The sequence below is a fragment of the Sebastes umbrosus genome, chromosome 4 (genome assembly GCF_015220745.1).
Source record: "Sebastes umbrosus isolate fSebUmb1 chromosome 4, fSebUmb1.pri, whole genome shotgun sequence".
Classification (NCBI taxonomy): Eukaryota; Metazoa; Chordata; class Actinopteri; order Perciformes; family Sebastidae; genus Sebastes; species Sebastes umbrosus.
The window spans coordinates 3506867-3533696 of record NC_051272.1 but is presented as its reverse complement, the minus strand read 5'-3'; the positions used below and the strand labels follow the sequence as shown (position 1 = coordinate 3533696).

The following is a 26830-nucleotide window of genomic DNA, read 5'->3' as shown; positions in this document are numbered from 1 at the left end:
AGGAGCGGTTTGTTTTAAACCTGAGCTGCTTTTCAAAAACAACCCTTTCAACACTTTTTTATATTCCAGTATCTGTCTATTTGTATTCTCGCCCGCCTCCAAAGCTTTATGACAACGGTTGTAACCTCCTCAATCAAAACCAGGTTTACGTGTAGCGTATGAAGTGGCGTCTATTGAGAAAAAAAAGGGGAAATAATAACACCTAATAGTCAGTCTGTCAGATGTGCCCATCTGCTGTAAAGGAAACAAAAATAAATGTAACCAGATTTGAATATCTAACATTTGAGGCTGACGCAGAGAGGACGGATCAAAGGGAAGAGAGACACACCAGAGGGGGGCAATCATAAACACATTGTCTCATTTTAATAAGTGAGGGGAACGCTTTCTAAACCAGCGCATATCATCAAGTTTCATGTGTTTGGGAGTGCGAGAGGAGGAGGAGGAGGAGGAGGAGGAGGACGAGGAGGAGGGTAAAGAGAAGTACATCAAAACATAGCTAATGAGGGTTGGGTTAAAAATGTCTGTGCATGAAATATTGATAGTAAGCTGCATTTTTTTTATCTTGAATTTAAAGATACCTGGAATCTAAAGCAAGTTCTGCACACAATAACTGCAGAATAAGGCGTGATTCCATCAAACGAGAGGTCAGTATGAAACATATACTCTTCTTATACAGCTCAACTGATTATAATAATATATATATATAATAATATATACTGTTCATCACCTTAACTAATCAGTCAGATACTCTCAGAATCTATTGGAGGTTTTAAAAGGTGTAAAGACTTGTAGTTACAGTAAAAAGGGGAAAAAGGGGGATACTTATACTGTGAATGTACATAATATTTTAGTAAATATACTATATGATTATTTATTTTAACAACTATTATAATTAGGGCTGGCAATTGATTTAATTCATAATTTTTTATCTCTTCAAAATGAACCTTAAAAAGGAGATTAGTCATTTTCAGACTCCTTTACAGCAAAAACGTAGTGATGAATTTAAAAATCTCTGGTCATTTTATTTTAATTTCCAGTCCAGACATCAAAAGCTCACTCAAGTTCAGTTTTTTTTTTTTTACTTTTATTTTTATTTACAACTTTAGAGTCTTCTGTAATGTACAGGCGTCATAAATGTTTTCCTATATGTGTTCTGTTACAGTATTTATGAATAATGAAACAAAACTAACAAACAAACAAAACGTGTGTCACTTTTGGCGGCCCCTAAAATCAAGCTGACCAAAAGCTTTATACAAATGTAGTCACCCTGTTTCAATAGCCAGAGAGGATTCCAGCTCGTCTTATTCAAGTATATCATGTTCATAAAAAAACAAATATTAATGAATAAATAAAATAATCATAAACACAATACTCCAACGAGCCTAACAAAGTAAGACCAAGACAGATATTGCACCATTTGATGGCACGTACCAAATGTAATATCTTGGCAAAATTATTAATGATGCATACATCAAATACTTAGAGAAATTTAGCAACACCAATATTCACAAATAAAAATCCAAACCTGTATATTTCTGTATATATATATCTAGTGTGCTAATAGAAACAAAACAGTTAAATATTGAACAGAACTGGTCAGAAGGAACAAATACTTTCGAGGTTCTCTCTAATTGTACCCATCAATGACGCAATATATATATATTTATATATATATATGACTCATGCCCTTTGCTCCTGAGTGGTTAAGTGCAACGTGCATTATGTTTGCTTTCTTTCATAACAGAGTAAATACGTACAAAGTTGGTGTTATATGTCTGGACGGTGGCTTTGGCCTTATTGTTGGTGCAGTCAGTATTTAAAGGTATAATATGCAACAATTTCCTAAAAAATAATGTATCTAGACTAAAACAGTCCCTCTCAATCCTCACTTATGACCCACTAGAAGTGTGTGGCAGTGTCTGTGTCTGCAGAGACCCTGCAGCCCTCTGCCTGGATAGTTTTCTTTCTGGATTTCGCCGTGTTCGGGACGTTTCTGGGGGTTAGCAAAGTGGCTTTGTGCCCCTCGTGGGGGTGTGACCGGCAGCCGATAACAGCGCGCAGGGTGTGCAGCCAGTTTAGGTCGTCAAATACCGTCGCTTTGTCACGCCCCTCGGCGTCTGATACAGAGGCACGAGTACCCGCTTAGCTCTGTCAGATACAAAGCAGCCGTAATTTCACGGGTTGTGTATTCTTAAGCTAAGTTCACACTAAACGACATTCAAAGTGTTCAGATGGCAGTACTGGTCACACTACACAAGTGTGGTTTGTTGTTGTTTTTACACTACATGACCGACCGGCGACAGGAGGTCACACACTACAAGATCTCTCACCGGGAGGAATCCTCCAAACTACGCTTTGTCACGAAAAGCACACGCGAGAAATACACGGGAAATGACTTGATACCAAACGCAAGACAAATCGCTGATGTTGTTGGCACGTGTTTACAAAATAGCCTCCGCTAGTTTCCACAGTCTTTTTTACTATTTATTCAGCCAGGTGCAACAGCAACTGCTCCGTGTTGCAAATGAAACACATACAGTTAAGTTCCTGTTGTTGCAGGCGACCCCTCCTCTCCCAGGTTTCCCCTCAACCCGTGTCTCGCGCTCTCATTGGCTGTAGCTCGTGGCTGGAGTCCCCAACAGGTCCAGATATTTAGCATGCCAGATATCTGGAATGTGTCTGTGAGGCTTCTGCGAGGCATCGACTCGTGTTGGCGAGCCTCTCGGCTCAAGTCTTTGAGCAGATCATACGTGATGTCCGAGCGCTGATTTGCCTCTGATCTAGGGCTTTTTGTCGGGGAGCTTTAAAAACTGTTAGGGAGTGGAAAATCAGGGCTAAAGTCATGTAGTGACAGCTATGTGGTATGTGATCCAGACGGTGTTCCCACTGCTCCTCTGTGTCAGTTTAACCGAGAGCAGCGCCGAGTGACAGCGGACAGGATGAAGCCTGCACCTTTGGCCGCATTCATTATAAAATCTGGCAACTCAGTACCGTCCCGCAAGGTCGTGTGGAATTGTGGTTGTGTTTATTTGCGCACTAGAACATAACCGCCGCCGCAATCTGAAAATGTTTTATTCCTCTGATTCGCTGCTTTGCTCTCACTAACACTGCTCCCTCTCTTCATTCACTCTAGCTCGCTCGACCATCGCTGCTTTCTCTCTCTCGCTCGCTCGTTCTTTGAGCCGAGGAGGCGTGGCCAACGTAGACTGCTGTGTGTTTACAAACAACTGTTACATATTATACCTTTACATTTTTTTGAATGGCTGAAATACGTTTGACTGCGAGTTGCTGCGATGCGCGTTCAGATCATATTGTTCTTCTTTAGTACCTCCAAGTACTGCTGCGTCGCCCTGCTGACGGGGTCCAGCTCCGCCCTGGAGGCAGAGCCCACCGGTGACATCCGGGCTGAAGCAACATCCAGCTCTGCTGTGGCTGAGGACCAGAGAGAGACCGCCGTTAGCATCACGGAGCAGCAGCTACAAGTCAAACACTGCTACTATCTAATCAATTAAAGACTTTATAAGACTGCTAAGATCTGTTTCCAGCTTCAGTGCACTCACCATTGTTTAATTCCTTTGATATGTTTCTATCCAACTCACTCTGCATCTGGAAAACAAAAGGCAAAGTTGTCGTTAGATTTGAGATCCAATGTTTTGGTGGCAAATATCAGCAAACATAAACTGAAAAAAATATGGCCTTAAAAAGAAATACTTACACGTTTTAATGAACAGACAAAGAAACCAGGATGATATTTCACCACCAAACACTATACTAATGTAAATGGCAACACATATTATTGACACTTTGATAATGAAAAAAACAAACACTGCAAGAATCAGGACTATGATGTGAAACACAGCAGGACATACCAAACATGCAAGCTCTGCTTTAATGTCGAGTTTCTGCAGGCTGTTTGATGTTGCCTTTTAAATCTTACTGCAAGTGGCAAAAGCTGAGTCAGTTTGGGTCAACTGGTGTCAGATTCTCCCCAAATGATGCAAATAGTTGGTACAAGATGCATTTTTTTTGGTGAATATCTGAATGTCTATATCTTACATTAAAGGGACTGTTTGTAAGAATCAGAAATGTCTTGTTAACAGTGACACCTGTGGCCGTTAAGTCAACGAAAGTCAGCGTCCTGTTGCTCGCGCTTGTGCTCGCTCTACATAGACATGAACGAGCATCGCTCAAAACAGTGAGGCGACACACGTCAGCTAAAAGCACAATATCACTCTATATTTCACCTGCTTTGCAGTAATGTTAGCTGACCAGACGAAGGTCTCTCCATGAATCAATGCTGATCCTAGTGTTGGCTTTTCCTTCCCTAGCATCCCGACCGCGGACGATAACGTTTCTCGCTGCGGAGCCCCGTCACTTCACAAAACACGGGAAACCTCTCTCCCGGAGGAGCTGCAGCAGTTATTTCTGCACAAATGTCCACTGTACATTCACTAGACATTCTCAGAGCTACTAACTCTCCTGCAGTGTGTAGTGTGCGCGCATGCACGTGAGGTAGAGCGAGAACACGCGTGGTGTGTGAGTGAAAGCAAGCAGGCAGAGGAGCAGAGTTCAGCAGAGACTCCGGTCCTGGAGACCAAAGCTACGGTCTCCCCCGCGTCCTCCGACCGCGGCCAACACTGTTTAGCAGATGGGCTTCACTAGATAGAACTTTGCGGTTTTGGTGCTTCACTGTAGTTTGTGTTGGAGTCTGAGTCTGAAAAGCGTAGCCACACGCAGCACACATGGGACACCGACCCGGATTGATTTATACGTGTAAGAAGTGACAAACAGTCCCTTTAAGGAGAAATGTTCTTGATAACTAACTTGTAAAACCATGATGGTCTGCACGCAACATATCAATGACATGATATATATATATATATATATATATATATTTTTTAAAACATTAACTAAATACCCATTTATTTAGTCTGGCTTTCATGTAGAGTTTTATAATTTTATGGTTTTTATTGTTTATACTTATTTTATTTATCATCATCATTATAGTGTTTATTTTACTCTATTTTATTTAATCAACATTTTATTGCTGATCATTATTATCTCTTTTATTCTATTTTATTTGATTAAATATGGCATTATTTTATTACAATCTGCTTATTTTTTTGTAGTTTCATAATTTTTATTTATTCATTTGCATTGTTATTTTTTATTTCCTTGTATTTTATTTATCTTTTATTATCTTAAACACTCATCTCTTTTTGCTTTCTTACTAAATTAACTTTTATCTTGGTTGTTTTGGTGTGCATTAGTCTCTAAATCCATTTTTAACACTCAATCCTCTGAACAGCACCTTCAGTTGCATTTGATTTGTTTGAAAGGTGCTATATAAATAAAGTCTGATTGATTGATTGATGATATTGCTCTGTTAACTGTTATTATTCCAGAATTGTATGTATTTCGCTATACATGCACAATTAGATATGCGTGTGTACATACGCAAACATTAAATACATACAGTATATATCTGGTATGTATTTGCTCAATTGTAAAAGGTAAACATGAGGCTAGTGGAACCAAAATACACTCAACTGCATGGTCGGTATGTTGGTAATATGTATGTAAGCTTGTCACACCTCTCCAATATATAAATATAGCACTCTGTCTTGTGCGTTGCACATGTTCAACTGTGTTGTCTTGTGTCAGACAATAAATTAATGCATTTTATTCCAATTATTAATTACATCTAGGTAGGCATATATATATATATATATATATTTAACTTGTGTGGGGGGCATACTAAAGTCAGCTTTATAATAGACAAATTATTAAAAGTACAAATTACTCTTTAAGAAAGCCACATAATCTCTTCTCTAGCAGTCAACTTCAGAGCATGGAGAGAGTCGACTCAAAGCAGAGAATCAAGGAGGGAGGAGGGTTTGAAGTTTCAGCTGGTTATCATCAGTTATGTGACTAACCGCACGATGCAAAACCCAGGGTTCCTGCACATTTACATTATTTGCAACCTGCAGTTTATTGCCATTAAACCATTAAGTTATGATAATATTTATTATATCAGTTTTGACAATTTGTTATTTCAGTTATAATACCAACTGTGTGAATACTTTAAGTGGGTAATTCCTGTAAGATGAAGCAGCAAGAAGCTCTGCAACAAAGAGGACCACTGTAATAAAAATATATATAAATACAGTTTTCCACTCCAAGATAACTGATTTGATTACAGGGTTCATCATTTGAAAAATAAATGCATTCCTCTGAATGCAGTATTGGGAAAGCTCAGTAAATATATATACATATTCTGTAAATTGCAGAATATGTTAAATGCTTTCACATGTTTTGCATGTGAACAGAGCCATAAATGTACAGTAGGCCCAGCAGCAGGGTGAAGGGAACAGCAGCCAATCAGACACTGAGCTAAACACATCTACACACCTGGTTATGGGTCTGGCTGAAGAAAGGAGAGGTGAGAGACAGACTTTTGAGCTAGAAGCTAAAAAGGAGTGAGAAATAGAAGACAGGTTAGAAGTAAAGTCCCACTACCGTAAAGGCTAGAGATCGAGTGAGGGAGAACAATGTGCAGGAGGAAGAAGAGAAAAAGAACAGGGGGAAGAAATAACTGTCTTTCTTTTGAAGTATGTTCATGTGAAATAACTGATGTGTAATGCCTCAAAAAACTCCCAGATTAATTTTTTAACCTGTGTATAAAAAGCAACATCTATGAACAAAACGGCACCAGTTACACAATAACAACGCTGAACACCATGGCGCTATGGAAATGAAAATGGCCCAACGTAAATAAACTTGTCTACATAAAGAATATTTACACTGTAATCACCGTGTTTGATTTTATTTATTTGATTTAATGACCACACAGACCTTGGCGAGGTAGTCCTCCACCCGGCTGTTCTGCCCGTCAGTGACAGGGCCTCGGAGGGACAGTCCCAGGTTGAGGCTCCTGTTGAGGGGCCCCAGCGAGGCCCCGTAGTGTGCCGTTTGACCCAAAGAGCCCACGTCCAGCGAGGGCCCTCCGAGGCTACCGTTTGCGATGCTGCTGGTGATCAGAGACCTGCTGCGCTCGTTGAGCAACTTGGAATTGGCGTCTGCGAGCCGACCGTTGGCTCTGTGGGGAAAATAATTCATACAATACAATAGTTTGTCACCACCAGCACCGTTTATGTCTGATTACACCAAAGACAGATCCCTCCGTAGAAACTGTGAACAACAAGCTGGTCTCACCTGTCTAGTTTGGCAGCCAGGGACTTGCGGAGGCGTAGCTCCTCGGAGTGAAGTTGGCGGTATCGCTCTAGCTCCGTGCGCGTGGAGTCTCTTTGGTTGAGGCTGTCGTGATGGGTGGTGCGGGCCCGGCCCAGTTCCCCCTCCAGCTCTCGGATCTTCTGCTCCAGCTGGGAGCGCAGGTTGGCCTCGTTGGTCGCTTTAATCTGATCCAGTGCTTCTTGGGATGATGCCTGGGACTGAGAGACAAACAGATGTATTAAATCAGGCTTAGTGATGTTTTAATAGACACGTGGACCAAAGCAACTATGTACACGTTCACACAACGATTAAAGGGCGGGTTTATTGTTTTTGAGTTTTTTTTTTATATCATTCTGTAGCTTCCCAGTGGTGTTCCACGTTAGTTTGGATCCGAAAGTCACACAATAACACAAACAAACTACCTGATGGATGCAGCGGTAGACCAGCAGCTCCTGTGTTCCTTGAGGTAAAATGACTGTTTTTGTGAATGGGGTCTGGTCTGGTCTTGAAGACCGCAATATAACGGCTTCAGTTCGTCGTCTGTCTGGGGCTGTCTGACGGGTAAAGCTAAAGCAGTGAAAGTATTCTAAATATAGCGAACACCGAAACTGTTATTGATTTTCTTTAGGTGGCTAAAATAAGTTTTTCTACTTCTCCCGTCCACAGCCTCTTTACCTCGCTGTATATTGCGGACTTCAAGACCAGACCAGACTCAATTCACAAAACAGTTATTTTACCTCGCAGAATGCAACCCCACTTTAAAAAGTCTGAACCAACCCGTTCAGTTATTTCCAAACTTAGTACAACTAACTTTGACTCAACTAGTGTAGCGTTCACATTATTCATAACCGTATTGATTTTATATATATACAGTATATATTCTTTAAGTTTCTTTTATATTTCTGTTTCCGTTGTGCACTCACTCGTTGTTGTAATCGAGTATTCGCTCAGTGATGTGTGTTCAGGCCACTTTGTTCATATTAACCAATAAACTTCACCCGGTTGACGGAGCTTCTTTTACCTGCAGGAAGATGTTGACCTGCTCCAGTTTCTGTTTGAGCTCCTGACGGGCCCTGTCCTCTGCGTCGTGGCGGTACTGCTCCACCTGGCTCTGCTCAATCTGAGAGGCCTCCATTCGGCGTCTCAGGTCCAGCACCTCCTCCTCCAGCTGCCTCTTGCCCCTCTCCAGTTGGTCGTTGCTGCGGCTCAAGCTCTTCAGGGAGGACAGCTGATCCTTGAGGTCGCCGTTCACCTTCTCTAGCTGGCTGCGACGGGACCCTTCCTTCTCCAGCTGCACCTGCAGATCGTCCACCTGGTAACGCGAGAAAGACAGAGGACATGTTGCTAAAGAGAAAGTTTCAAACTCTACTACTAGTAACAGACTGTATATTACGCGGGGACACCACACAGACAAACCTTTTCTTTCATTCGTCCAAAGGAACTGTCGGCCAGGTTGTGTCTGCCTTGGTCCATCCGTAGACTGGTCATAGGAGAGCCAAACTCAGCTCCGCCTGTGTCCTGATCCCGCAACTTCTTCTTTGCAGTCTTCAATAAAGTACGCAACCTTAAACACATATGCACAAATACTATAAGTAAACAAATCGAGTATCTAATACAAACCTGTCCTCTGAAGACCAGCTTACAACCCAGAATTAAGTAATGACCTAATACACATGGCTTTGCTCAGAGACTATAGATCAGCTTGACCAATGATATGCAAATATATCCATTATTAACAGTATTATTATTCATATACTGCACAAAGTTACAACCAGTTTTGACAACTTGCAACTCATTTATACTAAATGTGACAAATTCAGATTAAAAAAAACATCAAAACACACGAACCTCAAAGGCAAACTCAAAATCCCTCAAAGGGCACACAAAAAACAAAAACACCAGACAAACACAGGGACTGTGTGGACTTATTCAAATGAAACCCTTACACCAGATACACACATTGGTGGAGCACCAGGAGCCACGTAAGCTGGAAAAGACTGCGCTCTACTGGATCTCAGTTGTGTCTAAACAGTAGGAGGAAGTTACTGCCGTGGGTGAGGAGGGTGCGAGGAGGAGGAGGAGGAGGCTAGGAGTCACCTGTACATTTCTTTCTGGAGATCTGTGTTTCTCTTCATCTCTTGATCCAGCCGCGTGTCTACAGCCTTCTTCTGCTCCGCTATCTTCTTGGCTTTCTTCTTTTCTATTTCCATCTGGAACACAGGCAGCAGGTCGATAACTCTTGAGACCCAAAACTATGGTATCTTATGATCAGGGGGGAATTGGATGTTTAACTCAATATATACAACATCAGCCTGCATATGAAATGCATCACTATGATCACCTGGGTGCTCAAGTCTCCTTTCTCCTTTTCAAGCTCCGCCAGGCGCAGTCCCAACTTAGAGCGGCTCTTCAGCTCCTCCTCCCACATGGCCTGGGAGTCCTGGGCTGTGTGAGACAGCATGCTTTGCTTCTGGACCTATGAAAGAGAAAGACGGACGCAAGGACTTAAATTATCATACATATACATGTTATAAAAAGGTTCCTGTCAGCTTGCTCAAAATGTCTTTTAAGGAAAACTTAAGAAGGCAAAAAGTCCTGCCAAGGTCTTGTTCATCACTTTTACCGAGGAGCAATAGAAAGCATCCTGACCAGGAACATTACAAACTGGCGTGGGAATATCAGGGCCCAGTACAGGAGGGCTCTGCAGCGGGGGATTAAAACCGCCCAGAACATCATTGGCACCCATCTACCAAGCATCGGTGACATGGTGAAAAGATGTGCCTGCAAGGAGCCCAAAGGATATTAAAAAACAATACCCACCCCAGCCACAGGCTGTTCACCGTACTTCAGAGGTATCCGCTGCCGTACTACGGCACGACTATAGAGCAGCTTCTCCGGCAGACTCATCAACTCATCCTCCACACTACACTTCAAAAAGCAGTTTTGCTTTTATGTATTTCTTATGTAGCAAAATGGGACTACAGCTGCATTTTGTTGCACAACCCTGTGTTGCACAATGACAATAAATTAATTAATGAAATAAATTCATGATCACCTGTGAGGGAACTCTGTCTCAAATATGTGGCCTATTTTGCATTTGTTTAACCTGATCTATTTCTTTAATAGAATGTATCAGTAAGAGAAAGTCTGAAAAGACTAAAACGTGCACTCGGTTCTTATTTTCCAGAAAGGGAAACTATTTGCTTCAACAGTTTATTTTTGGCCTACTTATTGACATTGTTGTTTACTGCACTGCTTCAAGAAACATTCACAATCAAAACGTCACTGGATTTGTGGCTAATATTGCTGCATCATTGGCTTCGTCGGTTTCAAATGTTTATTTGGGGACTACAAGAAAATAGGACTCGAACGGAATCAACGCATTGACTAACACTAATTCTCTGCTTTAACCTGTCCTCCTGTCCAAAATAGTTTGTCCAGCGCTTCCCTTTTTTCAAATAGGGCTACTTGTCTGTTTTATGTGTGGTATTCTACTACTACTAATGTTTTTTATTGTCTGTAACGGTTATTTGTTGTATGTCTGAAACTTGTTTTAATGTGCTGCTGCTGTCTTGGCCAGATTTCTTTTTATCTCAATGAGGCTTTTCCTGATTAAATTAATTCTAAATATTATTAAAAAAAACAACTCTAATAGCGTTGTTTTCATAAAAAACATGCTTCAAAAGAGTTTGATTATTTCTCTTTAGGTTATAACGACAAGGGGAAATTTGTCTATCACTGTCGCAAACATTTCTCAGATCGCTACTTTCCTCATTTGGCAGGTTACTCAGAAATGTAGGAACTCCCTGCTCGGACTGGTCTCAGGTGAATTACACACACAAAGACTAGAAATGAAGATGAAAGTAAGAAATGGAAAACTTAGCTGATGGTTTTCTTAGTGAGGAAACAAAATATGCCACCAACCTCTCGATTGAGTTGGTCTTCCAAAGTCATCTTACTGCTTTGGAGGTTTGTAACCAAGTCCTCCAAATGACCTCTGACCTACAGAAATAAGAAGAGCATTGAAAAGAAATAAATTAAGGAGGGTTTTTGTTTGTGTTGCTTTTGTCTTTTGTTTATCATTTTAGAAAGTTGAGAAGACTCTTTAGACTAAAGGAAGTAACATGCATCATGCAGCTGGAGACAAAGAGGAGAGAAAGACCCAACGTACCAAGATCAGACTAAAGGGAGGAAACACAATTTGATGTCACCAAGAAAAACCCAAACCGACGCAAAGCTATTGCTTCTCCTCCGTACGTTTGGATTTCTAGTCTAGCAGCTTGTGCAAAAAGTCCACAAAGCCCAAATGCATTTCATTGTGTAAATTGATAAAATATGATTTTATATACAGAGGTAAACCCACACAGAGAAACTAAGCCTACATCCACAATACCAACCCCTCCTCCTGAAGGCGAGCAGTCAGATAGCTGGAAAAAGATTGGATACCTTAAAATATAACAATGATTTCACAACGTAAGGTCAGCTATTTGATGTCACAAGAGATACTTTACTGGGATATTGTATTTTGATATGGCGCCACTGAGATCCTGTGTAAAGTGGGAGTGTGTGATTTTAGGTCTGCAGCACTCACCATGGCAGATTCCTGAACCCCTTTCTGAAGCGCATCAATTTTGTTGGACTGTTGCTTTGCAGCAGCTTCCAGCCTGGCGTTCTCGATCTCCAGCCTGATGTGACATCATAAACATTCATACACGGTATACTAAAACATATCTAGACTCATGGCTGACAACACGTTTAACACATTAGTGAATATATAAGTGTTTCTGTATTGTGGAGTTTTTGAGCTTTATTTGACATGATTAATTTTGTTTATGTGGTATTTAATAAAATAAAATAAATTGATTGATCTTTTAATCTCAAGTGTGTGTGTGTGAACAGCATGTGTCTGTACATACCTTTGCACAGCTTCCTCCAGCTGTTTGATGGTGGTATCAGAAGCTGCCGCGGCGGACAGCGCCTCCTGGTGTTTCTGAGCCGCGGTGGTGAGTTGCTTTTCCCTTTCATCGAGACTGCTCTTCAGACCGTTGATCCGTCTCTCAGCCTGCACATGCTGGTCTTCGCTTTCCTCCAGCTGTATGACAGAGACAAAGCGCCTCATCAGCAATGCTAACAGTGGACTTAACTGTAAGTTCGGTGAACATGCAGGCTGAACATTTTTGCTGCTTATGACCAACTGCTCTATCATGTAAAAATTGTGATAAGGAGCCATCTAATTTCAGTACAGCTTAAAGCGTTTGCTTCGTTAACATGATAATAACGTGTTAACGCAAATTGGTTTTAACGCCACTAATTTCTTTAACGCGGAGATATTGAGATACAGGCATAATATGAAACTAGATAAACCTAAGGAATCCATCGGTACCAACCGTGTCATACTAGCTTGTAGTGAAGGAGGCTAAATAACGCTCCAAACTTGCTCTAAATTTTGGCAAGGAAAAACTGTCACGGCCATTTTCAAAGGGGTCCATTGACCTCTGACCTCCAGATATGTGAATGAAAATGGGTTCTTATTGGTTTCCCACAAGTCTCCCCTTTACAGATATGCCCACTTTATGATAATCACATGCAGTTTGGGGCAAGTCATAGTCAAGTCAGCACACTGACACACTGACAGCTGTTGTTGCCTGTTGGGCTGCAGTTTGCCATGTTATGATTTGAGCATATTGTTTTATGCTAAATGCAGTACCTGTGAGGGTTTCTGGACAACATCTGTCATTGTTTTGTGTTGTTAATTGATTTCCAATAATAAATATATACATACATTTGCATAAAGCCGCATATTTTCCCACTCCCATGTTGATACGAGTATTAAATACTTGACAAATCTCCCTTCAAGGTACATTTTGAACAGATAAAAAATGTGCAATCATCACAATTAACTATTGACAATCATGCGATTAATCGCAATTAAACATTGTAATGAATGACAGCCCTATTTGCGTCATAATCACACAGCTGGAATCACAGATGTAGTGAGAATATGCTGCCACATGGTGGCAGTGTTACCTTTCCTCTGAGCCTGTCCAAGTCTCTAAAGAGCCGAGCCTTCTCCTCCTCCAGGTCATTGCGATAGCGCGTGTTGACCTCCAGAGAAGCCTCGCTCATCGACAGCCTCTTGAGGGAGTCAGCCAGCTCCTGCTGCAGCTGCCTCAGACTAGTCTGTGCTCAGACAGAATCAGAAGAAAACAGGGTTTGATTAGATATAAAAGGGAGATCCTCAGGTAATCCTCTTACACCCAGCAGAGTTCTAATCTTACCTCTCTGTCGGTCTTGTCTTCCTCTAACTTGTAGATCTGATCTCGGAGATCAGCGGCCTTACCGGCGAGCTCCTTATTTCTTTCCTCCACTAGCTGTACTCTCTCTTCGCTGTCAGAGCGCAGCTTGGACAGAAGGTCACTGAAGCGCTCTTGGGCTTCTGTCACAGCGTGTTCCTTCGCGACGCCTTTGTTTTGGGCCTCCTCAAGCTGTTGCCGGAGCAGCATGCCCTCACTCTGGGTCTGGGCTAGCCGCTCCTGCGTGGCCTCTTGGCGTGCTCCGGCGCGGCTGCTCAGCTCCCTCTCGGCCTGCAGAGACGCTTCTAGCTCCTTGACGCGAACGGCCGCCTGGTCCTTCTCCCTTTGCAGGACGTCCAGCAGCAGGCCTTTCTCCGTCAGCTGCAGCGTGGCCCGATGAACTTCATTCTCCATGCTGTTCGCGCGAGTCTCTGCCTTGGCCAGCTTCTGGGACAGGCTGCCGACCGCCTCACGTTGACCGGCTGCATCACCTGTAGAAATAAAAACCCTTGGGAGTTACAAACAAGCTTCCAGTTCAGCGAAAAGGATTGCAGGATAAAATGATCATTACAAAAGGCTGCTTATACAATTAAATACAAGCCACTGCAACCAGCACAGACCACAGCAGTTCAGACCCAGACAGAGCGTCCCGTTCAACAGCCACTCAGTATCACGGTAAAGACTGGTTCTGTGAAGTTGCACCCCAAATTGTTTTATTTTAAACACAGGAAAAAGTATGCTGACATAGGCAACCGGATCAACTGAAATAGTTGACAGTAATATTATGTTTGATAAATTGATGACTTTTAGTATTGTTTGCAGTCACACTAGTTGAAATTGAATCAATTAAAATCTGCTACAGTCGAGCCCTTTTCTCTTGCTCTCCCCTTAAATGGATATGCATGAAGAAAAGAAGCACATTTTATGAATTATACATAACACCTCTTCTTAACATACAGCGAGCGAGCAAACATTGCTGAATGGAGGGCGGAAAACTGTCCAGATATACTACGAGCGATATCGCAGCACGAGAAGGGGGATGAGATTCGCCATTGTTTTTTCTCCCTCTGCAAATGAGTCATTGTCTGAGATATTTATTCAGAACTACCGTAATATTCTTAAGTTAGCTGAATGATTCATTTTTGTGAATTGCACTCTGTGATATTTTATATAGGCTTACCATTATATAAAGAGTGATATTGATTAACTGTCAGTTACTGTCAGCGTTGATTTTGACCAGTGAAAATAGGTTGGAGTTGGAGCAGGTGCGCAAAACTTCACAAAAACAGAGCCAGGGCGAGCGTTTTTTCAAACAAGCGACACGTCGCTTTGCCTGTTTGCTGACGCACGGAGCACGTTAGGACATCTTCATTGGGAAAAACTTAAACAAACTGATGTTCGCTCATTTGCTCATTCGTATCGCGTCCAGTTAGGAAGAAGTGGAAGGTGCACCTTAGAGTATAAACGGCTCTTCCAAGCTGTTTGATAATAACTTTCATGTCTCTAAGCGGGGAATGTTGTCTGAAACAAGGCACAAAAACACTTGGCCATCCATTCCTACCACTACTAACCTGTGAGTCTGTCTTTGAGCCGCTGGTGTTCCTCTTTCTCACGGAGCAGAGCCCTCTCTGTGTCGTTGTGAGCCGTCAGGCAAAGCTCGGCCTCCTTCACGGCTCCGGCCAGGCGGACACGAGTGGACTCGACCTCTGCGTCCAGCGTTTCGCGAGTCTGCCGCTCATTTTCCAGACGGCTCGTCGTTATAGCTAACTCGGACTTCAGGGTGGTCACCTGGTTATTGCAGGTGAAGACAGTCTGGGTCAGGGCTTCGCTGTTGAGTTTGAGATCTCGCCGAGCATCTTCTAGCTGTTCCTTGAGGGCCTCGTTCTCTTCCAAAATGTGGCTCTCTTTGAGGCTGCTGTTGGCGTTGGAGCGCTCCAGGTCTGTTCTCAGGATGATCAGCTGCTCCTGCAAGGCAGCATTCTGCTGGAGCAACTCCCTCTCCCTGTCACTGGCCTCAGTGAGCTGAGACAAGGCCTAAGAACAACAGAAAGAAACAGGTTAAGATCGCCTCGAGGCGGGAGGTTTTCTTTTCTGTAATATTTATTCCCAAAATGTACATTTTCAAAGCCTTAGAGCTACCGAACATTTTTCTGTTAAGCCACAATATCAATGGGAGCAAACTGTAAGAATCTAAATCTAAAACTAAAACTAAAATGATGGCTGTCACTCTGTGAGGATTACCTCGTTGCTTCTGCTCATGTTTCTTTTGTTCTCGTCCTCTATCTCTTGCTGCTTTCGAAGATGGCCGTTGAGCAGATTCTCCTGCAGCGTCCGAGCGCTGCGCTCCTGAACCAGCAGCCTCTGGGTCTCACTGTGGTCTTCTTCAAGCTGGTTGGCAGACATATAACACGTTTATGTAACAATTATATAAACACCAAACAACAACTGGACAAGCTAGATACTGATAAAATACTCAGAAGCATCTCATCACCAAAAAATTCCAAATAAATGCCCTATAATGAGTTATTACTTATCGTACAAATACAAACTGTATGTGAAATGATCTACACAAAAAAGCTTAGTTAACTTAAAGGGACAGTTTGGATGTTTTGAAGTCGGGTTGTACAGCAGTAGATGACGGTCAACACGTCCCCAGTTTGGAGAAACAGGCAGAAGTACAGACACCGGGAGTAAAGCCATAAACTGCTGTTGACGAGGCCGGCAGCAAAATGTATTTTAGCCACCTAAAATAAATCAATATCAGTTTAAGTGTACGCTATATTTAGAATATTTTCAATGCTTTACCTCACCATCATACAGCCCTTTCCGACGGGGAACTGAAGTCGGTATGCTCTCTTCAAAGCCACCAAACTCCTTTGACAAAAACAGTAATTTTACCTTGCAGAACACGGGGGTTCCTGGTCTACTGCTGCTATATTCAGATAGTTGGTTTGTGTTATTGTGTGTCTTTGGTGTTTTAAAGCATTACTTCAGATTCACCAAAGTCACACTATAGCACAAACAAACTAACCGATCGAGGCATCGTCAGACCAGCAACCCCCTGTGTTCTGCGAGGTAAAATTACTGTTTTTGTCAAGGGAGTCTGGTGGATTTGAAGAGAGCATAGATGGATACAACGGCTTCAGTTCCACGTCGGAAAGGGCAGTCTGACGGCGAGGTAAAGCAGTGAAAATATTCAAAATTTAGCGTACACTTAAATGTATATTGATATTTTTAGGTGAGCCTTTCTTTTAGGTGGCTAAATATGTTTTGCTGCCGGCCCCGTCCACAGCAGTAGAATGCTTTGCGTAAGTCCTGTCTGTTTCTCCAAACTGGGGGGCGTGCTTATCGCCATCTACCGTAGGTAATATACCTACTATGGAAAAAATACCTCATACAACCCCACTTCAAAAAAATCAGAACTATCCCTTTAATATCAAAACAGCCATATCACATTATTAATACAACATCAGCACAATGAAAACAGCACAACAAAATCACTGCACACTTTGGACAAAAATAAACAAAACAAAAGAAGTTGAAGAGGGACTACCTGTTTCATGCTGTTGACCAGAGTTCTCATCTCCAGCTCCAGATTCCTGAGGGTGAGCTCCACCTTCTGCCTCTTCTGAACCTCCAACTGATGCTGCTCCTCCGTCCTCCTCAGCTTATCTCTGGTTGAGTTATACATCATGGTGGCGTCGTGGCGATATTCCTGCTCCTGTTTCAGCTGAAATCTACACAAAGTTTCAAACAAAATTATCAAGTCAATAAGCAAAAAAAAAAGGAAATCCATACGATGCACAAAATATGAGAAGAGAGACCAAGACCAGTTCTCACTTGAGGTTTGTGACTTCGGTCTGCAGCTCCAGCTGGTTGCGCTCCAAGGCAGATTTAAAATCTTTAACTTCCTCCAGAGAGCTCTTCAACTCCGCCCTCTCTGTTTCCAGCTTGCTCACCTTGTCCGCCAGGTAGCCGTGGCGACTCCTCGCCTTTTGGATAGAGCGCTCATATTCGTGGAAAATGTTCTGCAGCTTCACCATGCTTCTCGAGTCTGTGAGATATAATAAGGCAAGTCTCACCACTTAAGGAGCATATACAAGATCTTGCTTTCAAAGGTAGACTATGTACACGTATCTAACTATAAAGCAAGGAATCTGTCTGTCTCTCTTTCCTTTTCATATTTCGAGAACCATTCATCCGATTCCGAACAACTTGGAGTCAACACCAGCAGATGGTCAGCTGGAAGTAGAATCAAACCAGAGTGTATTTCACCGGTGTGACCGTGAGACAGCCGCTACCCGTGCGTGTTTTTCCCCCATAAGTAAGACTGTATTTCCCTAGTGTAAGACTTGATACTAACTTAGTACACTAATAAAATTTCCGCCAGCAAAATACCTCTGCTAATTATATCAATGGTCAACTTTATAACTGCAGTGGTTATGTAAAAGCAAGTGACGAATACGCCTATTTGGAAATGACCTCCGCTGAGCGTATTTCACCGATGTTTCTGACCGCAAGTAACCGCAACCTGGGTGTTTTTTCCCATGAACTAGAGTGTATTTCAGCAGTGTTTCTGACCGTGAGTAGCTACGACTTGGGCGTGCGACGCATCTATGTCATGGCAGGTGTATTGCTCAGGACCCAAGGAAGTGTTGAGTGTGAAGTTGTTTGTACAAGCGGTTCTTTGATAAAGCTGCAAGCAGCATCTCCACAGGTCGAGCATTCAGCCTGCTCTAAACAGGCATGTTCTGAACAAGAACTGCACTAGTTTTGCAAATTAGATGATGAACTGATCAAGTAATAAAGTCCTAAAAAGCAGAAATAATGACTTATTATTACATAAATTAGCATTTGAATCAGTTGAATCAGTACCCAAAGTGGCTGAATCCAGCTTCTGGACGAGGAGGGATGCGTGACGATAGCCTGAAGTGGGAGAGTCGATGTCGTCTGTGGCCGTGTCGGACGACTGAGTGACTTCATCAAAGTCTTCTGCCATCTCCTCTTCTTCAGGGTTCTGAATATGGAAACAAACTATTATTCAGTTTCTCATTCTGTATCGTGTACTCAAACTTCCATCCGGTTACTAACTGCCTTTGTGTTTTACCTCGTTTTTCTGTTGTCCACTGGTTGGAAACCGGAACACAACAAAAAAAAACAGGGAAGAAAAACAGTTAAAAAAAAAAGTTATTTGGAAAACTTATGTGCATGTTTCTCAAGAGAGGAGAGCTGTATTGAAGAGTTACTGGAAGTGTAATGGTATAATGCAGTATACTATTAATTTTTTTTTTGAAAATCAGTGGTTAGTCATGCAGCTATGCGGAGAGGAAAATTATTAAAATCAAGAAGAATTGCTTCCTACTGATCACCCACCACCAGTAGTGTAAAGGTTTGTTTGGACTGAATGCAAAGCAAGGTTCTACCTCAGTTTGTTCAGTAGAAATCTGTGTTTATTCATCACAAACCACCAATGCACAAACATGAAGATCATGTTTGTGCATTGGTGGAGGTGTCAGGGGTGTCAAACGCGCAGCCCGAGGGCCAGAACCGTCCCGCCAAAGGGTCCAATCCGGCCCACTGGATGACTTTACAAAGTGTGAAAATTGCAGAGAAGTCATTGATTCCAATTTTCCAATAACATGCACTACTATTTCTATTTGTCCACTGGGGGTAATTTTACTGGCCCAGCCCACTTGAGATAAAATGAGGCTGTGATTGGCTCATGAACTAAAGTGAGTTTGACACCCCTGAAGTTGGTGGCAAGTTTAGATTCTAAACTTACCAACAACTCCAGTAGTTTTTCTTATGTTCCTCCTGTTTCTCTCCTTTTTATTCTTCCTTTTGTATGTTCATTAAAGGGACTGTTTGTAAGAATCAGAAATGTCTTGTTAACAGCGACACCTGTGGCTGTTAAGTCAACGGGAGTCAGCGTCCTGTTGCTCGCGTTTGTGCTCGCTCTACATTTTTTTTTGTTTTGTTTTAATCTTTATTTATTCAGGGGGAGGTTCACTGAGAGCAATAGACATGAACGAGCATCGCTCAAAACAGTGAGGCAACACACGTCAACTAAAACCACAATATCACTCTATATTTCAGCTGCTTGGCAGTAATGTTAGCTGACCAGACGAGGGTCTCTCCAAGAATCAATGCTGATCCTAGTTTTGGCTTTTCCTGCCTCAGACTCCCAACCGCGGCCGGAGGGAACAGGGGAGACATCGGAGTTTTGGTCGGAGACGATAACGTTTCTCGCTGCAGAGCCCCGTCACTTCACAAGACACGGGAATTATTATTTCTGCACAAACGTCCACTGTACATTCACTAGATATTCTCACAGCTAAACTAACTCTTCTTCTGCTTTAAGCGAAAGAGCGAGAACAAGCGCTGTGTGTGAGTGAAGGCAAGCAGAGGAGCAGAGTACAGTAGAGACTCCGGCCCTGGAGACCAAAGCTACGGTCTCCCCTGCGTCCTCCGACCGCGGCCAACACTGTTTTGCAAGACGGGCTTCACTAGATAGAACTTTGCGGTTTTGGTGCTTCTCTGTAGTTTGTGTTGGAGTCTGAGTCTGAACAGCGTAGCCACACGCGAGTGCGCATGGGACACCGACCCGCAATGACTTATACGTGTAAGAAGTTACAAACAGTCCCTTTAAAGAAAAATGTTCTTGCTAACTAACTTCTTGTAAAACCATGACGGTTTGCACGCAACATATCAATGTTATATGATTTTTTTTTTTTTTTTTTTCAACGTAAACTAAAAACCCATCTATTTAGCCTGGCTTTTATTGTGTTGGAGTCTCGTCTGAACAGCGTAGCAACACGCGAGCGCGCATGGGACACCGACCCGCACAATTATCTTTGATTTTATCCATTTTTCATTTGCTCTCCCGCGAGCGAATATGTGACTTTTCACACTTCTTTCCATCGACTTTGTACGCTGTTGTGCTGCCTGTAAAATTCACTTTGCGTTCAGTCTAAACACACCTTACGAGTCAGTGACAAGAGAGGTGAAATTGAAATACAAAAAAAAGTGGCATACTGCATATATACCTTCCTTCATCGTCGGACACTTCACTTAAAGTGCTATCATCAAACACAGAGAGAGGATCTCCATTGACATGGGTGTTGGTCTGAGGGGCTCTGCAGCGCCGGGCCCCTCTGACCAGCTCCGGCTGTGAGGGCTCCTCTACAGCGTGTCCCTCCTGTCTGTAGCTATTGTAGGTCTGCACTGCTGCCCCGTTGGTGCTATGGAGAGCAATAAACCTGATAGTCAATAAGTTGTGTGACATCTACACTTTGGGGCCCTTTGGAGGTGAAGGAAACCTCGTTAAATTGCATCAACGAAATAAAGTTTAGACTCGGCTCTTTTCTCCTGAATGCATGAAAAATAAATGAGAATTTATTTATCAAAAAGTCTTATAAACTACACACATACACACACACACACACACACACACACACACACACACACACAAACACACGCACACACACACACACACACACACACACACACACACACACAGGCACAAAAACAAATTATTTTCTTGCAGATAATATCTGACTTCTAAATTGTGGAGGATTGTGTTGTTCTGAAATTGTAATTAATGCGACTGAAAATGTCCAAAATGCTGCATACCTCTTGGTGGCCACAGGCTGCTGCTGTTCCTGGTGAATTGCTCCAGCTTGACTTGACAGGGATCCTAACCTGGTCTCAGGTTTCTCAGTACGCATTTCTTCCAGTGCCGTTCCACCGGTATGCCAGGAAGAAGTGGATGGTTGTTGCACCTCCGTTGCCGTCTGTGTCGTCTCTTTGCCAACCTGAAAAGACAAGTAAATATTTGATAACCGGTCAGAGATTATTCCTAACTGAAACAGGTTGGGGCCAGCCTTTTTAGGATGCGTTCTGGAGCAGGGACTAGTACACTTTGTCATACATAATTTAGTGTCACCCCTCCCCTTCGGAGACCTAACACCTTAGTGTGGTTACTCTATTTGACATGGTAATTTCAGTTAATCATAAGGATGCACAATTCCATACATTACAATGCTTTCTGTGGCATACCTGAACTGAGACAAATCTCATCAGTTTTGGACAGTCTGATATGAATGGTAAACATCCAAGAACTAGAAGAGACAGTGTTCCTCCCAACAATAAAACTACAATCTAAAGAAAGTAGAATTTACATTTTTTTACTAATTCCACATGAGCTCAACACTACAGTATTATTATCTCTTAAAGTATTATCTCTAGCCGTTCATACTGTATGTTATTTTAGTTACATTAGTCGTTCTCTCTGTGAATTAAAATGCCAAACTCTGTAGCAAAATCTATATTTCCTTCAATGCTTTCTTTCCAAAGAGATATCAAAACACTGAACAAAAGGCTGGCCAAAAAAATAAATCTATCCATCCCCCTGTATGTATAAAAAACAACTTAAGGGAATACTTCCAGCCACAAAATGACCATTTGTGTATCAATTACTCACCCTGTGTTACCTTGAATTCTTCAAGAAAACTTGTTACTGAAAATAGTTTTTCTCGCATGCCTCCACGGGGAAAACTCTCAGACAACTCGTGCAGTATGATCCAAATCGTATGCTCACTACTTCCCAAACACATGCATCTTCGATAAAACCTTACTATTTAATACATTAACGCATAAACAGTCTCATGCAAAGTTTTTTTTCAAAAGTTCAAGGTAACACGGGGTGACTAATTGATAAATAAATGGCCTTTTTTGTGGGTAAAGTATCCCTTTAAGTGCAGCATGCATGAAAAGCAAAACAAAATTCAGCAATTGCCATCACAACTGCACTTCTTTTTTGGGGAAAAGAAGGCTATTATTTATACAATCTTCACACCACATGACCTAGAAAGAGAGAGTTTACATAACAGAACCTATTCAATGTAAAGATACATGCAAGGTCCATGCATGATGAAGGACAAGTCACTACTGAAGAACATAAAGACTGATGGTTGTTTAGTTTTGGACAATCAAGAATGCCGACCAACATTTTTTTTTTAACTGCATGTCAGTACCAAAGGTTACTTGAGTGCAGAGCAAATGACCTTCAACAAATGGTTGTGGTAGTTCAATTCTACATATTAGTTAAACGGACACAACAATGTGAAGAGAAACATGCAAGATAAACTCTTCTACTTGAAATCAAACCTAAAGGAAAAAAACAACATAAAGACATGGAAACCACTGACAGAAAGAAATAAGATGAGGTAATGGTGTATGGGTAGTTCAGGCCCTTTGAAACAGACGATTAAAAGAAATGAAATTAATCACATGGATGAAAAGAAGAGAAAGAGAGGCGATGAAGAAGGGACTGTTAGGAGGGGCGGCTGTCCTCTACCTCTTTCTGGAGTTGGGCCTTTTCTTTCTCCAAATCCAGGAAGACAACCTTCAGCATCCCTACCTCAAGTTTAAATCTTTCCATGTCCTCTTCCAGCTCTTCATCAGAAACACCTGGGACAGATGCTGAACGTCTGCTCAGTGAGGGGGGGCGAGACTTGGCGAATTCCTCGGGATCCTCTTCTGAACTCGCATTGTTTTTCTCAGCTCCATCTAGATTAGCAGCGTTGTCCTTGCAGATAAGGTCCAGATGTGTTTTCTGGAACGGCCCAAGTTTGGAGTCATCCTTTGAGAATGTGCTCCGGTCAACAACAGACATGCGTATGGTGTCATCAGTAAAAGATGTGGCAACGGGATCTATGCAGCTGTGTCTTTGTGCTGTGGCGAGTCGAGGAGAAGAAGACCTGCGCTCCTCCAGAAAATCATCAGCGAGTAGATACGGCTCTCGACACATGTTGCTCTCGCTAGCTGCGGGCTCGTAGACCTGCATCCCACCCTCGCATAAGGAGTTGTCACTTGACTCTGTCGCCGAGTCGTCCGGTCCAGACTCCCTCTGCTCGGGGATGGTGAGAAGGACGGTGCTCCTCGCTCTCGCCGCGGGGCGCACAATGACTTCCCCTTCTTCTTCTTCATCACTTGACTCTTCTTCTGCAGATTCAGCCATGGCCTGTTCTTCTTCTTCTTCTTCTGCAGAACGCCTTGATTTCTGCAGTTCTCCAAACTTCTCTTTTAATTCACCGGCAACATTCTTGAAGGTGGATTTGACCTCCCTTTTCTCCACCTCCACCCAGAGCTTCTCGTAGCGATTCTCCCACGGGACTCCGTCGCCCGCTTCGCCTCTTTCTTCAGGACCGCGTTGATCTTTAAAGTCATTGTCCTTCTCTCCAGATGGACATGGGTTATTTAGATCTAACTCACATGTATCTACTGCATCATCATCATCATCTATCTCCTTTGATGGCATGGGCGAACGAGGAAAAACACAAAACAGACGAGACAAAAATACAAAAAACCATGTTTGGACTTTAAATAAAAAAAACACAACTTTCAAATAAATACGGAGGCGTTTAAACATTGCTTTCATTTTAACAAATTACATTATAGAAAAGACTCCAAAATTATATTTACAAGAATGTTATTTTGGATAAGTTACAACTTGTTTGGCAATAGCTTGTTACACTTCCAAACAGAACCTTTGATTTCTGGCACAGTAATGATTTGTTTTGCCAAAAGCCAGAAAAACAGATGTGGCTGTCATGCTCATAGAATTTGGAGCCGTGTCCCACAATAGAAAGTGCACATTTAAATGTTTTACACAATTTTTCCCCCAATGGACCAACATAGTTACTTATACCTAGCCAAAACTACAAAAAAGGCCAGTCTTTGATCTCGGCTAAAATAATAAAAAATAAATTGGCACATTGGCCGACTCCCATGTTGATAAGTAAGTATTAATAGTACTAGTAGTAATAGTATTATAAGTATTAAATACTTGACAAATCTTGCTTTAAAGTTCCCACATTGTAAAAAGTGAGATTTTCAGGTTTAAGTGCTTTATAAATACTGTTAAACTATCAAAACGCTTAATATACGGAGAAATACACACAGCCCGTATTCAGAAATTGTGCCTTTGAAAAAAGCCGTTAGGATTTCTGTCCGTTTGTGATGTCACAAATATACAATATTTAGACCATTACACGGTTTTAAATAAACATTCTACATGGGTCCCAGTTTATTTCCTGTTGCAGTGTATGTGAATGTCATCAGCTGACAGGAAGTAAACATTGACCCAAACTGTTGCCTAGCAACGCAATTCCGTTGTAATTCGATTGAAATGCACTAAAACGGAGCGTTTCAGACGAAGGGTAAATACAGGTATATTCAAGCAGACAGTACGAGGAAAAGTATGTGTTTTTTGAACATTAAAGCACGTAAACATGTTCTAGTAGAAACACAAAATACAAGTATGAACCTGAAAATGAGCACGATATGGGACCTTTAATTTACCTTTGATTAATCGCAATTAACTATAGACAATCATGCGATTAATCCCGATTAAATATTTAAATAGATTGACAGCCCTAATGTATATATCTTGATAATGTTTTTTAATTTCCATGTGACTGGGAAGCATGAATGGTGATGTTGTGTCTGGGACAAAAATGCCAGGAATAAAAGAAGTAAGGATTGTGGCAGAGATGGTATATTCTGGGTATTTCTCACCTTTTGTTGCTGCTTGTCAGACTCTACGTTACTTTTTCTGTCTCCTGTCATCGGTGAGAGCTCAGGGGAACCTAAGGAGACAGAGAGTTGTTATCCAGAGCATGGGGCATGCGCACACAAATATCTGTGGGCATTTTTAAAGTGAGCCTTACCTGGTGTGACTGCTGCCTGGGGCTCAGCTATGCTTCGCAGCTGATTGTCTATTTTGGCTGTATTGCAAGAGGACGCCACGTTGTCTGGTTCCCAATCTGAATCTGAACGAGAGCCAAGTCAAAGAAGACAGAGCACAATGCTGTTATCATATCTTTTGTATCAATGGTATATAGTGTCTAGGGGTGGGAATCACGATACGATATTATCACGATACTTAAGTCACGATGCAACTTTATTGCAATTTCGCGATATGCTGAGTGTTGTGATAAGATATATTGCGATATATTGCATTTTATTATGTTCTTTAACTGCAAATTATGCAATTTGCCAACATCTGTTTTTATCTAATAAGATACAGTTTCCACTTTGTTCGTCTCACTTCAATAATTTTTATTGCAGCAAAATGGGAATGACAGTCAAGCAGACAGACTGACCAACACTGTCATAAAAGCATCTGAGAAACTGAAGTGTTTGTATTACAGTCTACATGTAGTTCAACTTAACTGAATGCAAACTTGTGTGGACTTGACTACTGTACCATTACAGGTATTTTGAACAATGCAGCTTTCACAAAAAAAATTATGCAGTCCCTTCATCTCACTTCAATAATTTTGTCAGTCAAGCAGACAGATTGACCAACATTGTCATAAATACATAAATGTTGCATCTGCATCTGACTAACTGAACAGTTTATATTAGAGTCTACATTGTATTTGCAATATTAATAATTTATATGATAAAAGATCAATACTTGACGTCTGTGAATTGATACGATATTGTCCTGCAAAACATTATGATACTATGCTGTATCGATTTTTTCCTCCAACCCTACAACGGTGTATACTGTATATATTTATATATATGTGTGAAGAAGGGCAGAAGGGCTTAATATGCCTTACCTTCTTCACTCTCTGGTTTCTGAAGCACCATCTTCCTTGATCGAGGCTGCGGTTGGGGTTGAGGCTTCGGTTGGGTTTGGGGTTGAGGAGGTGTGCTGGGCAGAGTCTTGTTGGAGTTGACGCTCCTCTGAGGTGTCAGGGGCGCTGCTGGAGCAATGTCTTCCTCCTGCTCTTTAACAGATGGATATGAGCATTCTGGGAACTCCTCAAGTCCAGGGGAGGGCATTCTGCGGCCAGGCAGGGTTCTCTTACTGGTAGTACTGGCCGAGTCCCAGTCTGATGCGTCTGTGTCGTTAACACAATCAGTTGTAGGTCAATGAATGAATGAAATATGACATCGATGTTGCTGAGGGTGGGAGGTCAGTTTACATTGGGATAACCACAGCACCCGACAACACCAAACAATGGGAAAGATCAGGGAGAGGCTGGAACGCTGAATGCACTCCATCAAACGAGGAACTACAGCTACCGGTGTAAACAGTTCACCTTGTCTAATCGGATAGTTCATGTTCACTGACCTGCTTTTTTAGCTTCAAAAAGTGTGACGAAACATACAAAAAGTAGTAAAGCCAGTGTTACAGAACATTTTAAACAAAAGCTTCAAAAGACAGCAGCTCCTAAGTATTTGAAAGTGAAGCTTTCATGACGTGGATACCGGGTGCTACTCTGTAG

General features: G+C 42.0%; 1 protein-coding gene across 4 annotated transcripts in view; it reads right to left on the bottom strand.

The window, feature by feature from the left end:
- Window positions 1–1067: 1067 nt before the first annotated feature.
- Window positions 1068–26830, bottom strand: part of si:ch211-272n13.3 (ankyrin repeat domain-containing protein 26) — a 38654-nt gene continuing 12891 nt past the window's right edge. For 2 of the 4 annotated variants that reach the window (XM_037766966.1, XM_037766967.1), the window contains exons 20-46: window positions 26159–26443; window positions 25259–25360; window positions 25107–25177; window positions 22885–23835; window positions 21159–21340; window positions 20573–20767; window positions 18634–18652; window positions 18402–18543; window positions 17367–17580; window positions 17080–17263; window positions 15768–15914; window positions 15098–15560; window positions 13512–14017; window positions 13261–13413; window positions 12150–12325; window positions 11825–11918; window positions 11631–11660; window positions 11158–11235; window positions 9575–9709; window positions 9331–9443; window positions 8650–8797; window positions 8255–8545; window positions 7216–7451; window positions 6856–7099; window positions 3561–3606; window positions 3329–3432; window positions 1068–3209 (exon numbers count right to left, since the gene is read on the bottom strand). In XM_037766966.1, coding sequence (XP_037622894.1) covers window positions 3102–3209; window positions 3329–3432; window positions 3561–3606; window positions 6856–7099; window positions 7216–7451; window positions 8255–8545; window positions 8650–8797; window positions 9331–9443; window positions 9575–9709; window positions 11158–11235; window positions 11631–11660; window positions 11825–11918; window positions 12150–12325; window positions 13261–13413; window positions 13512–14017; window positions 15098–15560; window positions 15768–15914; window positions 17080–17263; window positions 17367–17580; window positions 18402–18543; window positions 18634–18652; window positions 20573–20767; window positions 21159–21340; window positions 22885–23835; window positions 25107–25177; window positions 25259–25360; window positions 26159–26443 — 5417 coding nt within the window. In that variant the 3' untranslated portion in view covers window positions 1068–3101. Of the gene's footprint in view, window positions 3210–3328; window positions 3433–3560; window positions 3607–6411; window positions 6470–6855; window positions 7100–7215; window positions 7452–8254; window positions 8546–8649; window positions 8798–9330; window positions 9444–9574; window positions 9710–11157; window positions 11236–11630; window positions 11661–11824; window positions 11919–12149; window positions 12326–13260; window positions 13414–13511; window positions 14018–15097; window positions 15561–15767; window positions 15915–17079; window positions 17264–17366; window positions 17581–18401; window positions 18544–18633; window positions 18653–20572; window positions 20768–21158; window positions 21341–22884; window positions 23836–25106; window positions 25178–25258; window positions 25361–26158; window positions 26444–26830 lie in introns of those variants that run through there. The other 2 variants (XM_037766968.1, XR_005206576.1) reach the window with 2 other exon arrangements.